General features: G+C 44.9%; 2 protein-coding genes across 3 annotated transcripts in view; one reads left to right on the top strand and one right to left on the bottom strand.

Moving 5' to 3' along the window:
- Positions 1–238: 238 nt before the first annotated feature.
- On the bottom strand, positions 239–11,192 carry LOC119461307 (actin-related protein 2/3 complex subunit 4). Its single transcript, XM_037722558.2, has 5 exons — positions 11,081–11,192; positions 6,797–6,915; positions 5,321–5,528; positions 871–1,041; positions 239–354 (listed from the first exon to the last, which is right to left on the bottom strand). The coding sequence occupies exons 1-5, from the start codon at positions 11,081–11,083 to the stop codon at positions 349–351; spliced, it is 507 nt and encodes a 168-aa protein (XP_037578486.1). The 5' UTR covers positions 11,084–11,192; the 3' UTR covers positions 239–348.
- A 425-nt stretch (positions 11,193–11,617) lies between these two features.
- Positions 11,618–14,565, top strand: part of LOC119461304 (ubiquitin carboxyl-terminal hydrolase 15-like) — a 70,821-nt gene continuing 67,873 nt past the window's right edge. For both annotated transcript variants that reach the window (XM_037722556.2, XM_037722555.2), the window contains exons 1-2: positions 11,618–11,768; positions 12,586–12,716. In XM_037722556.2, coding sequence (XP_037578484.1) covers positions 11,674–11,768; positions 12,586–12,716 — 226 coding nt within the window. In that variant the 5' untranslated portion in view covers positions 11,618–11,673. The remainder of the gene's footprint in view (positions 11,769–12,585; positions 12,717–14,565) is intronic.

The raw sequence follows: 14,565 nt of genomic DNA, 5'->3' as shown, positions 1-14,565 counted from the left end.
TAATGCATTCGGGAGAGTGGTCATTCAAGATTGGTCAGTGTGTCAGGCTTTAAGGTGTAAAAGTAGCACGTGTACATGAATGCAACACAATTCTGACACTTTGTCTGGAAATGACGTTTGCATAGTGACTAAGATCGGCGAGGCAGCGAAAGAACATGTGGAACTTGGACAAATGCCAAAATAGCGGTCTCAACAGGAATTCTAGATTTGCAGTGAAAAAAAGCACCAAGACTCAATATTATTAAAGAAAAATGTTTATTACAATAACATGATTCATATAGAATATTTATATAAATGTTCTTGTGTGTGTGGGAGAAAAACCATTGCCAGCAGCAGCAGACGACCTTGTCAAAACTGCAATGAGAAATGGTATACTTTCAGCTCAACCATACTAACCACAAGCATTCAGTCGAGAAATACAAGCTTACTGAGCAATATCAAATCAGGTGATCTGTATTGTAGCAGGCACATAAACTATCACTCTCTCGAGAGACCCTTTGACAACTGCCACAGTTGATTTTGTTAGATGACTGCAAATTGATTGCGAAATCCCTGTTGATTGCACATGAACTGGACGAGGAATTTCATTCTGTGTTAGTGAAATAACTGCCACAATTAAGAAGCTCTTCCCCTTATACAGCTGTTTGAAGCATTCAAAAGCCTAATGGTAGAAAACTTATCTTCAAAGGCATCTGGAATGAATATGATAAACCTTTGATGTTTTGATATCTAAATGAAGTTTATGTTCTTTTTTGACATCTAAGCTTAGTTAGAAATGGGACCATCATGCACGCTCTTGTTATTTTCACACAATACCTAAGTAAAACGTGCAATGTGACCCTCGTGATGCAGTGCTCAACATGTACTCACCCGCTTAAGAAATTCTTCAGCGCAAATGCGTGCCCTTGCATTGAGTGATAGCTTCATTTCACTGATCTCCTTGTCGATTTCCTCCATGAAGTGGATCACAAAGTCAACGAGCTTGTGCTTGTACATCTGCTCCGTGTGGAAGTTTGTGATGAGGAACGAGATGTCGTAGCCCTGCAGTGATAAAGTACACATTGTGTCAGTGGTGCTTCCATTTGAATGGAAAAAAAAAAAAAAAAAAACGAGTCTGATAGCAGTACTAAAGTTAACACCCATTTTGGCCCTGACCTTCTGAATGTATAGTTGAACCCACTTATAACAATAACAATATTCAAGTGCCAATAAACTACTATTGTTATAACCTATAATTGTTATCACTGGGTTATACGAAAAAAGCAGAGCGGACAAACATCCAAACATTAGAATTAGGCACAAGAAAATAGAGTTGAATCCATTTACCAATACTCAGATTACCAATGAGCAACTGCCCCATCGTGAGCCTTTGTGCGTGTTTTATGGTAAAACAAACTGCGTGCTACAATGTACCCATGCCGCATTATTGGCTGTAACAATTAAAACTGGCTACTGGGTGTCTGCGCCGAAAAGAAAAAGAATCCAAAATCTGTGAAAAGAAGGGTAATAATAATAATAATAATAATAATAATAATAATAATAATAATAATAATAATAATAATAAAGCGAGCCGACATTTGGGGGGTGGGTGCGGCTGGTGGTGTGTAGGGCGATCCAGGATGTGCGGCTGCATGAATTCCCCTATCAAGGACTTTGCATTCTTTATCCATTTGGTACACACACCCAGTAGTCAGACTTGTTATAACCAATAACACGGCATGGGAGCACTGTAGCAAGTGGTTTATTTCACCATAAACACATATGAAAGTTGGCATTGCATTAACTGCATATTGTTATATCCGTTATTATTGTTAAAACTGGTATCGTAAGTGGGTTCGACTGTAGTACAAGAGGTGCTATTTCACGAGCAAATATTGGGAACATAGGTGTAACTGAGTCATCAGGCTAATTAAGCCTAATACTAGGTCAAAGCCTTCACCTGTGTCAACTACACCTACCTTACATACCATACTTTCAGACATAAACCCAGCCACGAACGCAACCCATACCCTTGAATTAAAGTCCCCCAAAATGCTTAAAATCTGTGGCTATAACCAAAGCAAATAATTGTATACAACAACACTTGAAATTTGGCAAAAACAACCACACAATTTATAGATGCAAAGTAATTCCTGAACACAGTACGTTCAGCAGTGATGCAAAACTATTGGTAAATTGACTATTGATATATTTGACAATTCGCTATTTACGTATTCATTATATCAAGGTTCGACTGAATATTAGCATAATACCATGGTGGAACTATGAGTGGTCCGCTAGACATGAAGCATACAAACACTCTCAAGTAAGGGAGTAAGGCACCATATTTGTAAACAGCGGTAGGCACCATCGATGTATTTTAGGCCCTTTAGCGACGTCGTGTAGGCTCCGCGCACGTTCGCCGCCGCCGTTTGCACGCGCGGATGGCGCATTTATAATTTTTCTTTAATGGGGTGGGGGTGGGGTGTGCTAAAACCACGATTTCATTATGAAGCACACGATAGTGGGGGCGCCGGATTAATGTTGACTATTTGAGTTCCTTTAATGTGCACCCAGTGCACGTTCTTGTATTTCGCCCCCATCAGAATACGGCCGAACGAGACGCTAGGCCTAGCTCGCTGACCGCCGCAGCGACGGCCGACAGCGCTTGCGATCTGGCCTGGATCATAGTGCGCTTATTTTTGACAATGCGATTAACGTGGGCTTAAATGAATTGGTTTTGTAGGCGTCGTTGGTGCGAATAGGAAACAAAACATAGTACTTGCAAGCCAGCCTAACCACCTCGCTGAGACGGCCGGTGCTTGGTTTCCGTCTGCGAGACGAAATGCCGTCGGATCATTGCTCACGATCGCGCCAGTGGTTTAGAACCACGGGCGCTGCTTTACGAAACACACGCAAATTCGAGATATTTTTTCTATTAAGAACTATTTCATGTTAAGAACAAGCTGTAGCCGATTTCTACGTCGCCATGAGCAGTGACAGAAGCGATCGCCTTGGTGATGGGACCAGCGAGGTAGCGGACCTACGGCGACGCTGCCTGTGTAGGCCAGCGCAATCTGAGCTGTTGTACGCGGCCGTCCAATCACTCCAACTCTGTACTAACACTGTACATTTTAATTCGCGCTCGAAATTTAATTGACACGTTTAGGCGCGTTTATGACATCCACACTGCAATGAACGTAGCTGTGACTGTGCTGTCTATGTATGCGAACGTGTGATAGGATATCTACACTGCAGGTGGCTCAATTCTTTGAGATGCAAATAAATTTGAATGCGATGTGCTTTGTGGGGCACCTGCTCGCTCCACCTACATTCAAGACTAATCCTAATCTAGCTTTCCCACAGTGCGGCAAGAAATTGTAATGACACACTAATAACGATCCTAAGATCGTATATAGGTTGGCTAAAGCACGCCACTCAGAATAAAAGAGAAGCTTAACAGTTACGAAATGTTTTGCGCATAATGGATGATCTGGTATCAGAATCCAAATTATGCTTTTTACCGTGGCAGCCCATTGCTTGCGACGGTTTTCATCAACAGGAAACCTATGAAAACTTTAGCCTCTTGCGTATTTCGACACAACTCGGCTCGTCCACATACTGCGTTTCTTTCATTGTAAAATCATAGAATAAAAACCTCACAGATGGAACCGCATAACCACCCGCGAAACTCAGCAGCTGCTGTGGTAGGCGTGACACGGGCGCCGGCTCGGCGGCGGAGTGCCTACCAAGCGAAACTAAATTCAGACGACAGCGCCACCGCATTTTTGCGTCGTAGTGTAGGTCTATATGTGCCCTCCTTGCTCAGCCAACCACATAAATTACTGTAAAATTCCGAGCAAGCCCCTCCCCCCCCCCCCCCATCCGTGCAAGAGCCTCTCCTTACTTCACTGCTAGTTTTAAATTTCCGTGCTGTTCCAGGAAAGCGAACATAAAGTGAACATTACGGGTCACTTTACTCTAGCGGACATCATTGTGCCTGGAATAGAAGATGCATAACCAATGTTCGTGGAGCCTGTTGCAGCGACGCGCCAGTGCAGCGTCGATGCGCTCTTTCTGCAGTTCTTTCAGTGGGTTTGAGAGTGTTAAACAGCACTAACAATCTTTGGCTTAACTCTTTCCCTACCATGGGGAAAATAGGTGTTTTTTGTATGTTACGGCAGATGTTTTTTCTGAAGGAACTACTGCACTTAATATTTAATGTAATACATAAACAGAAAGTAAACTGAATGCACTTTTCATGCATAAATGTTTTATTAACGAGATGTATGTCATAAAAAGATATAAACTGTTAAAATCAAGACTGTATGATAAAATTGAACAATGTTTGTAAAGACACGCTTGTGTCTACTAAGAAAAAAAAATTTTACGAAAGTTATGAGATATACAAAGTGTATTTCCGTCTATTAGGCACTACCTTCGAGAAAATAAAAATTTTTCATTGAACAGGTATTCTGCTACAAAAATTTAACTGCAAGCACTACAGTTGGGCTTGCCGGGCTGCCGGCCGCCGATATTCCGGGCTGGTTTGCGTCGTCGTTGCTTTCGGACTCAAAGTACGACAAAAAGTCAGCGCCCTCTGACTCGCTGCTATTCGATGTATCGATAAGATCAGTCACAGAGGCAGCGGGATCGCGATATATCTGCAATCTCCCAAAGCGCGCGCGCCGTTTCCGGAGCCGGACATTTTTGCATTCTGCTTTGACGATCACGAAACGTCGGAGCGCGTTTACAAATCACCGCCTGTAGAAGTGCTTAGAAAACAAAAATATAGTTTCGTCTCTTTCACGTCCGATGGCGCAGTGTGTCCGTGAGCGGCACGGAAGGTCTCAAAAGCGGCGTTTCAAACCATCAATAGCAGGCGGCCATCATTTTTTCCTTCTCCTTTGACGATCGTGAAACTTCAGAGCGTGTTTCAAAATCACCGCCTCGCAGGAAAAAAGCGAACTGCTTAGAAAACTGAAACATAAGTTCTCCTTCACGTGCGATAGCGCACCATGTCCGTGAGCGGGGCGGAAGGTCTCGAAAGCGGCGTTTCATACCATCGATAGAGGGCTAACGATGCCCAATGGGTGTGGTATGGAAAGAGTTAATAAAGTTAATGTGAAATAAAATTTTAAATTCATTCCCACTGTCTTCTTTTTTTTTTTTACAGGAAAATTTTGTCATCATCTTGAATTTTGGTACCGTTCCGGGACAGCGCCCCTCCCCCCCCCTCCCCCCAACTTTGCCGGTAATTTCGACTTGCTTGGAGGGGGGCACTTGCTCAGCATTTTACGGTACGTAGGACAGGCAGGCAGAAGCATGTCAAAATAATCACCTCGACAGGCTTGCGCCGCAGCACAATGAAGTTCTCAGCACGCATCATCATGAATCGCATGAACTTGTGGCAGAGGATGTGCTCGATGTCGTCGGCCTGCTTGATGGCAATGCTGATGCGAAGGGAGTTGATGGAGCCCTCAATGAGCACTTTCTCCTTCTCGTTGCGGCTGATCACCACGGGTGTCAGCAGAAGCTCCTTGCTGCTCCTGCAGAGTGCAACAGCACGCTTTGAGAGACTCGAGTCTTTTGTACACTGAATGCAACACAAGCAGTACAGTTTGTACCAGAAAGGAAATGCCATGGATAAGGATATTTTTAAAGACCCCCTCACCAGGCTACATCAGAAATCCTCCTTTTACACTGAAAGCTGTAAAGTGCTGTCTAGAGATCATTCTATTGCAAGAAACAATTGGTTCCTCATTGGAGGAGATAAGAAGAGCAACGCAGAGTGAGTATTATGCTAATGATGAGAAGTGCCTCGGTATGGGACCACATCGCCATTATAGGCAAGGATTATTTGTAGGAAGAGGTTACACACTGAAGGCTGTAAAGCACCATCTGAGATTGTTTTACCACAAGAAATTTTCAAAGATACCACGTACTGTGGTATTCGATGTAAGCGAAGCTTTCTGTGCGGTTTGTTTTGATTCACTCTATTAGCAGTGATGTTGACGGCGAATGTTTGGTTTCTTCAACGTCCAGTCCAATACGAGAGTGGTGAGTTGGTATTAAACGTTACCTTGCGTGCACCACTGCTGTTTGTCTGCATAGTACACAGAACACACAGGGAGACATGTTTGCTTGAGGCGTTGTGCAACATTGTTCGTAACCTCTGAGAGGGTTGAGCATTGTCATTGCCTCTCATGGCACATCGCATTGTGGCAGAAGTGTTAAACTTTAATTGAATTACTATGGGGCCGTACGTGCCAAAACTCCAATCGGATTGCGAGGCACGGCTTAGTGGTGGACTGCGGATTAATTTTGACCCCCTGGTGTTCTTTAATGTGCACCTATACCTAAGTGCACGTGTTTTTCTATTTCGCTCCCATCAAAATGCAGCTGCCGTGCTCGGGATCAAACTCGCGACCTTGAGCAATGCCATATCCGCAAAGCTACCGTGGCGGGCACAGAAGTGTTGATTTGATGGAGCCTCATTAACAGATTGGCAATATTTGTCTTGGTATGTTCAAAAAGTGTTTTAGGGCCCCTTTAATGAATGTGCACCCAAAACACGATACATGGGCATTTTTTGCATTTCGCCCCCATTGAAATGCCGCTGCAGTGGCTGGGCATCGAAACCACACCCTAGTGCTCAGCAGTGTAATGATATAGCCACTGACCACCTTGGTGGGTTTCACACAGTTCTCGAATGCCTTCCACATGTCACTGAACCTTTCCACACCAAGGGGGCGCTCAGAGCCAGCCAATGTTGTCATGAAACACCAAAAATGCGAACACACCAAGGTGCCTTTACCTGACTTCGACTTCAGGCTTATTGTGCCTTTCCACGACCTGGGAGGAGAAGTCCTTTAGACACATGGCCGCGTTCAAGGTGTGCCTCACGGCTGTGAGGTATGGCCGCAGCGTGGATGACTGGAATGGAGACAAAAAAAAAAAAAACTCTCATGAGAGCCCCTCACAGAGACACATTGTTCATTCTCCATGCTGAAATTATAGTACTAAGGGTAACGTCGTGAGACACCCCCATAGGTGAGCACACTCACACTTCTTTCACAGTTGTGAGTGTATGAGTGAGTGCCGGCAAGAATAACTGTCAGCGTGTGAGTGGACGCAAGTATGAACATGAGTGAGAGCAGATCAGTGTGAGTTGACATATGAACGTGAGTGAGTGAATGCCAGTGAGGGTGAGTAGGCATGACTATGATCATGAGTATCGTGAGCATAAGTGGCGGTGAGTCTGAGTGAGTATAATGAAAATATATAGGAGTGCAAGTGTGAGTGAGTGTCCACTTATTCTGCCAATCTGTGGACACACCTAACGGTAACTCCTTATCAAGCAAGTATGGACGTGACATTTTCGAGAAGTCATTCATTGTGCTAAAGGTCTGAGCACTCTAATGCCTAGAAGAAATGCTGTCAAGCACTGGACTACCCGAAATAATTCAATTTTTGCTTCTACAAACCAGTTTCTGTACCAACGAGGTAAATGCATCATGACGTCATGATGCACTGGCTCACTTCGTTCTTGCAATCACTGTGGTTGCTACACACGAGCGCAGCAAGAAGAAACAAGCACAGCACTCTTGTCTATTTTATTTTTTTACTGAGCAACATCATCATACCTAGCCTTAGTGCTACAAGTCAACAAATTTCGCTTTGTGTCAAAGCATCACTATAAATTTGGCGACCCCAGGTCAAGCATCTGAAGACCAACTTTATTCTCGAAATGAAATATCTTATAGGTGTTTCCCAACCTTCGCAATTGGTATGTGTTATCCTAATAAGCGCGAGAAACACGTGGCAGAGTTCCTGCAACTTCAAAACATAGGCGTCAGTACTCCTTTACTGCAACAACTGATCACTATGGATGGACTCTGAACAGGTCCCTGAAACGGTTTTCTAGTCACGTAGGGTACAGCTACAGAAAAACTTGCGCCACAATTTGGGTGATGTGTCTCATATGAAGAGAGCTACGGACGATTACAAGTTACCCTCCTCCATAGCCACGCTTTTTCTCAACTCGTTCACCGAGTGATCGGGGCTAAGCTCCGCCTTCACGGGCTCTGCGTCGTGATGCGATGTCGTGTCGCCTACTTCCATTTGTCTTGGAGCCAGTGCGCAAAGCCTCTCCAACCTCTGCTCCAGCCGCCTGGCCATCAATTCCCAGTAGAGTGTACTAGATTGGGGGAGTGGGTCCAACGCAGGCTCCCCCGTCACTTTCTCCCGAATGAGCGGTCCCGCGCCGGCCGGTCGCTTGTCGCGTCGGAGACCCTACCGCAGCTGCATGGAGCCTTGACAGGCAGATAGCTCTGTGGCGGCAACACTGATATTATTCCCCACCGATCTATTGTAAATAGAATGGTAAAAGAGCGGCGGAAAGAATGCAAATGACGCAACAATGACGGTGCGTTGAGCAGGTGACAGCTACTCAGCCCGGGAGCTCGGTTCAGCCAATGGGCGCTGCCGCAACAGCCAAAGCCAACGTTTATTAGCCAGAGCTTCAGAATAAGGCGACGGCAGCGCCACCACAATTTCAACATTTTTTGCTTCACCCTCGGCGCTTGCCAAGGCGTCCGCTGGACCCACTCCCCATTCTAGTACACTCTAATTCCCAGCGAGAGCTATCCAATCAGCGTGCATTGCGAGTATTCTGTCGCAGCATCAGCGTGTCCGGTATTCCAGTAACCACAGGCAAGCTGGGTGTTTTGATGGATGGGCGGAGGCGTAAACTATAAGAGCCCCTACATACTGCTACCACTGTGACGAAGGAGCTTTAGTGTAGATGTATGTGACTGGCCTGATCAGTCTGCACAGTCCAGCCACCTGGTGGCTTAGAGCTTAACCAGCCAAACAGAGAGCTAATATTGCTGTAAGCAAGTGTAAAGCATTTTAAAGATTTAGGAAAACAACGTGCTCACGATTACTGGACACGCTAAACTCTATTGTGGTAGTAATACTTCGGCAAGAAGTGATGCCTGCAAACGCGTAGATGCTGGTGCCGATTGGATACTGACAGCCCGATGCGCTGCAGCCACTCCACTCGCATGTTGTCTTGCAGAGGGACATGATGTCGCAGCTTGACATGTCGCTCATGTCAACACGAAGCCCATTGTAACACAAGCAGACACTTTCTGAGTGCCGGAAGTGCTTGAGTGTAGTGCGAAATTGTTGTGTATTCTCTTTTTTTTATGCAAATAAATTAAGCAACATTTTAACTATTACAAATAACATTTGCTCACCATAATGTTATAAAAGTTATCGATGACGCGAGCTGTGTAGTCAATCAGATGGCTTGCCCCACTGATGTCAGTAGGGCAACACACGTCACTTGGCTTTGGGTGGCTGAAAACTGGGGGGAGCGGCACCACTGTGATCGATAGCGATGTACATTTTTAAAGCCTTATAATAAATTACACGCATTATGTGGAGCGCTTAAATGCATCACTTAATGACAGAAGCACCTAACCCCAATGACTCAGTATGCTTCGACAAAATCGTCAAAATTGTTTCAGGCTCCCTTGAATGGCAGCTAAATGTGTGAGTCAGGGCCAGGCTTTGCACAATGTGCCAAACTGGTCCCACTGCTCAAATATTCAAGGAAGGTTGACAGCAAGTGGGCTAGTTGGCAAGCAGTCACTATGTTTGCCATAGGCCACCCCAGATATGGCACCTGTAGTAAGCGCAACACAAATGTACCCAGGCTATTTTCTTGAATGTTTCTTATTGGCCTGCATGTTTATACTCCTATTGCAAGAATCTATGCACCCCCCCGACACACACAAATACACACAGTCACAGGAAAGCATTGATGCTATACATAAAATTACCAATGGAATGCATGCCCGTTAGAAACCACAGAATTTTCAGGAGTTCGGCATATAGTGCACATTGAACTAAATGAATTTGCATGCACAGCCGTTATAGGGCGTACAAGTGCACTGGGAAGTAAATGCACAGTGCACTGGTGCATTGCCTTGAGGGCAAACAGTTACAAGTATGTAGGTCGGTCTGTGAAAAAAATTAAGTGATTGCAAACACCTTTGTGAAACTTTAGTCTGCTTTCGCTTTGGAAGACGAAAGCAAGTAGATCGTTGGCATGCAAGAAAATAATACACTGAAATGTGAGAATTGAAAGATTCTGTGGTTTAGTTTTAAACTTCCAATTGAATATTACGTTTGTAGCGTCCTGTAAGGTTTACTAGGGCACCTTTTTTCCTGCTTTACGAAGGTGACAGAAACGTCAGTATTGTTCCTAGTTTCGTGTACGGCAGCATTTCTTATAGTAAAAAAAAAATTGTATATCACCGCTAGAGCATGCCAAAAGCACTCAAACGCACTAGCACAGGCTGTGTAAATGTAACAAAACACGAGGAACATTCTTGGTCGCAAGTCAAACAGCGCAGCTTTCTAAAAAACCGAAGCAAAGCAGAACAAGCTGCAATTAAATACAGTACTACATGCAGTGGGCCAGAGCTAGTCACTTTGTTGCGGACGTCGAGGAAACGAATGCTGCGCCCAGGTAGGTACACAAAAAGTAATACAACGCCGGACGCTGTGTTTACAGATTTGACTCAACGCAACGGAGATGGTTGCATATTCCGTACAGAAGCTTTAAAGCTTGCTACAAACGACCACCCTTTCCGAACAAAACGTCCGAGTCAATCATGCCTGCGACTCCCGACTTCCAATGCGCCAAGTCACTTCGACAAGGAGTTTCAATCGACTTATTATTCACACATGAGCGATCAGCTAGCACTCCGAAAGCGAAGGACGGCTTCGGGTCGGTTGGCTCATCGCGCGAAATGAACTACCAACGAGCTCACAAATAGTCTATTTACAACGAATTCGTTAAAATACACGTAATACGTAAAACTCATGACATCTGTTGTGCAAGACGGAACAGAAAATGCTAAGCTTTTTTTAAAACTGACAACGCCTATGCTCCCCTCGAAGCAGCCATTGCATGGGAAGTGTAACGATAAGTGTTTCGGTATCTGTTTCACACTCAAAGAACATGCATCGAGCAGAATGCTGCCAAATTAAATAACGTCATGTTAGGTTTGAAACTCGAGCTCACCATGGTTGATTGTTTTTCACTGGGATTTCAATATCAATATCGGCCGGACATGACAAATGTAGCCCACCCACAACCGGCGCAAACGGGCCAAAAGCTCAAAAGGCTTTGCCTTTGTACACACACACAAAAAAAAGGGGGTAACGCGTTTGGTAGAATAGTGCGCTACTGTAGAGACATTTATTCATATAGTTTTGTACTTAAAACATGAATGGCTACTGTTTACTATTATGTTAAAAGTCTAAAATAAAAATTAATAACAAAAATGTGTATTTTGTAAATAAATTGTATAGTTATGAAAAATTGCTGTTTTGTCATGATGATAGTACCTTGACTTAAATGCCTAATTACCAAAATTATTTACTGAAATACCTTTTAGAATACGTCAATTGCAAAACATTTGGTTAACTACACTTTAAATTGAGCAAGAAAACAAAATCATTATTTTGTGACGTAACGAGAATGTGCGTAAACGTCACATAACGTTGCAAATTTCTTGATGAAAGTTGCAAAAGTTGACACCCGCGAGAACACGTCTACGCGAGCTCACCGCAAGAACCGTTACGTCACATCGGCTCCAGGTTCTTCGTTCCAAAATGGCGGAAGGTGGTCCCCCTGCTCCCGATTTGGAGACGCAGCGTACTGAGATTACAAATTTCTTCAAGAAACCACTGCAAAAGGATGACCTGTGGTAAGCACGCTACGAGCTCGGGTACCGTCACGTGCATTCCGTGGTCGGCGGGACCGGGGTAACGGCGGGGAAAATGCGTCGTGTCTTGTCCCTTCGGCTAACGTACCGGTGAATGAGCCTCTATGAGGGACAGAGAGGCAGCGCTTCAGCGCGCCGTTCTCCACTCAAACGGGACCCGATTTGAAGAGTCCGAGTCCCGCATATCCGTGGTGAGTTCGTCCGAGCTGTTTGTGCCAACTTTCGGCGCACGAGGTTACCGCCCAAGGTCGCCGGTTGCCCGCCAGCTGAAAAAGAGAAATCCTCTGGGCGGTCTATTTGGCACTTGGCAATTATTACGCAGCGCGACTTCGCATTGGTGGGGATCCAAGCCGCGGCTCCCGTCTGTGAAACCTAAAAGTCATTTCGTGTTTCGTCATTTCGAGAGGACCCGGTGTCGTGCCTCAGGCGTGCGTCGGTGACCGATGATTAGTGACTGGGATGCTGCTGGACTCCGTGCACTCCGCGAGGCGTGCGCGGACTCGCTGCCCATTAGCCTTATTTGGCAGTTTTTACGAAATTTTTTTTAAACAGATGCGTAGCGACATGCGCCCACATTCGTGGACTGCAGTCGGAAGCGAGGGGCAGTAGATTGTGCATCCACTCCGTCGTCGTCGCAACATGAGTTCCGGATTGAGCGCGCTTCCCCGATGGAACCGCTCCGAGCTGAGGCGGTCATATCTTTTCATTAGCTTGCTGGCTGGTCGCGTGTGCCATACGAGTGCCTGGCGCCGTTGGATGCACCGATAACACCTCGAGATAACCGTCTGCCCATTTGCAGGTACATGGTTGACAAGAAGTGGTTCAACCAGTGGAAGAGATATGTGGGCTACGACTCATGGGAGACGTCAAACGACATCGGGGAACAGACCACGCACCCGGGGCCGATTGACAATTCGCCGCTGCTTAAAGGTCAGTACCACAGCTCGCCGATTTTCTTTGCGCGGCTGTGATCGAAAGCTGCGTTGTGACAGGTGCACGGGAGGGGGGCTCTTAACAACGTTACGGAATGTGCGGCGTGAGTCATTGTGGATTGCACGACGGAGGAAGTTGCGAGGTTGATATCCTGGTGCTAATGGCTGAGATTGCGCCGTTCACTCGCAGCGTAGCTGCGTTATAGCGCATTTTTCACGTACGGGCACGCAGTATCGCGCAACATCCTCACCTTCTTTAGTGTCGTCCTTGTTCAGCAGAATTCTGTATATAGAATACACAGTTCTTACTAGACCGTACTGAAAGGTGCCTGTGTGTAGACAAATTCGTGCGCACAAACATTATTCATTACTAATTGGTTATGTATGAAAGTAATTTTGGTCTGTCTTTCTTGTTCACAGCAGTAAAAGCATGAAACACAGCTAACAGGAGTCGTGTTGATATACAGATAAGACAAATGATAAATTGCTTAGATGAGCATCATAAAATAGTATTTGTTACAGATAGAAATGACCGAAGGACCTGCAATGAGTTGTAGGCATGTGTCAGCAGCTGGGAAAGACATTAATGCTGATAAAATTCTACTGGTCAGTTCATTGTTTACTCATGGCAGCCATTTCGATTTCTTTTGCGGGAGAGACGTGTTGTTGTGCATTGTGCGTATTATTAGCAGGGCTTTGGGTTCTCAATGTCCTTGTCAATGTCCCTTATCTGTTGCAATGCATCAATCCATTGCCTGTCAGCACCATAGTGGCAATTGCCTGAAATGGAAGTCTTGGGTGCTGTGTTGGAGGGCTCTGCCTGCAGATCTTGCAAATGAGAACAGTATGTCTGCCAGTAGCAACAAGGTCAATAGCAAAGCTATGAAAGGGGCTAGTTCGTGCACATGGATGATTACGTTTGCGCTGAGTTTTACACTGGCAAAAAACTGCAAAGGGAACAAGGACGTAGACAGATGTATTCCCGTTTATGTCCTTGTTCCTTCCTTTGAAATTGTTTGCCAGTGTAAAACTGAGCGCAACATAATCATGAAAGTGCACCAACTAGCACCGGTCCTGCCCGTCCCTCATGTTATGTGTTTTTATTACCACATATTCACTAGTGTATTTGTTCTGCACTGTTTCAAGAACAAAAGCACACATGTGGTCATGTCTGTGTTTATAGGTAGCCCTGTTGGCATTCTTTATTTAGTGCATATGTGAAGTTCATGGCAGTATTGGAAGACTCCCTTCATTAGTTAGCGACTTGTTGCCTTCTATTCTTGTTGCAGCTTGTAGTCTTGGGGAATGAGTAGCTGTGAACTTGGCTTATTGGATACTGTCAATCCCATTCTCTGGTTCAAAACAGGGCGGATATTTCAAAAACACTCATACATAACTGATAGCATGTCACAACTACTGATAGTACTGTCAATGCTGGCATTTAATGGCAGTGTGCCTTGCTTTGTGCATGAACCTTACTGAAAGATGCTCATGGCAAGCACATTGGGCTAGACCTTGGAACTTGTCGGCATTCGTTTTGCAGGAAATTGATGTAAAAGTATGTTCTTTTCATCAGTGCAAAGCAGACAACAAACATGTACCACTACAAACTGTTTAATTAAAGAAAGGTGTCAAAACGGAGAATATTTTCACGCAGGTGCGATACAAAGACAATTCAATCCATAATGAAATTTTTTTTTTCGTTTATAAATGTATGTATCAATGAAGCCTGCACAGATAGGCTTATGATAGGCTTGCTTGAGAATATTTTCGGGCATGTACCAGTACAAAAACAATCCGATCATTACATTTTTTTTCCCCCGTTTTCTTTATCATCAGGTGTATGG

This window comes from Dermacentor silvarum, chromosome 8, assembly GCF_013339745.2.
Source record: "Dermacentor silvarum isolate Dsil-2018 chromosome 8, BIME_Dsil_1.4, whole genome shotgun sequence".
In the NCBI taxonomy this organism is placed as follows: domain Eukaryota; kingdom Metazoa; phylum Arthropoda; class Arachnida; order Ixodida; family Ixodidae; genus Dermacentor; species Dermacentor silvarum.
The sequence above is the reverse complement of the archived record's forward strand: the minus strand, read 5'-3'. Positions and strand labels throughout refer to the sequence as shown.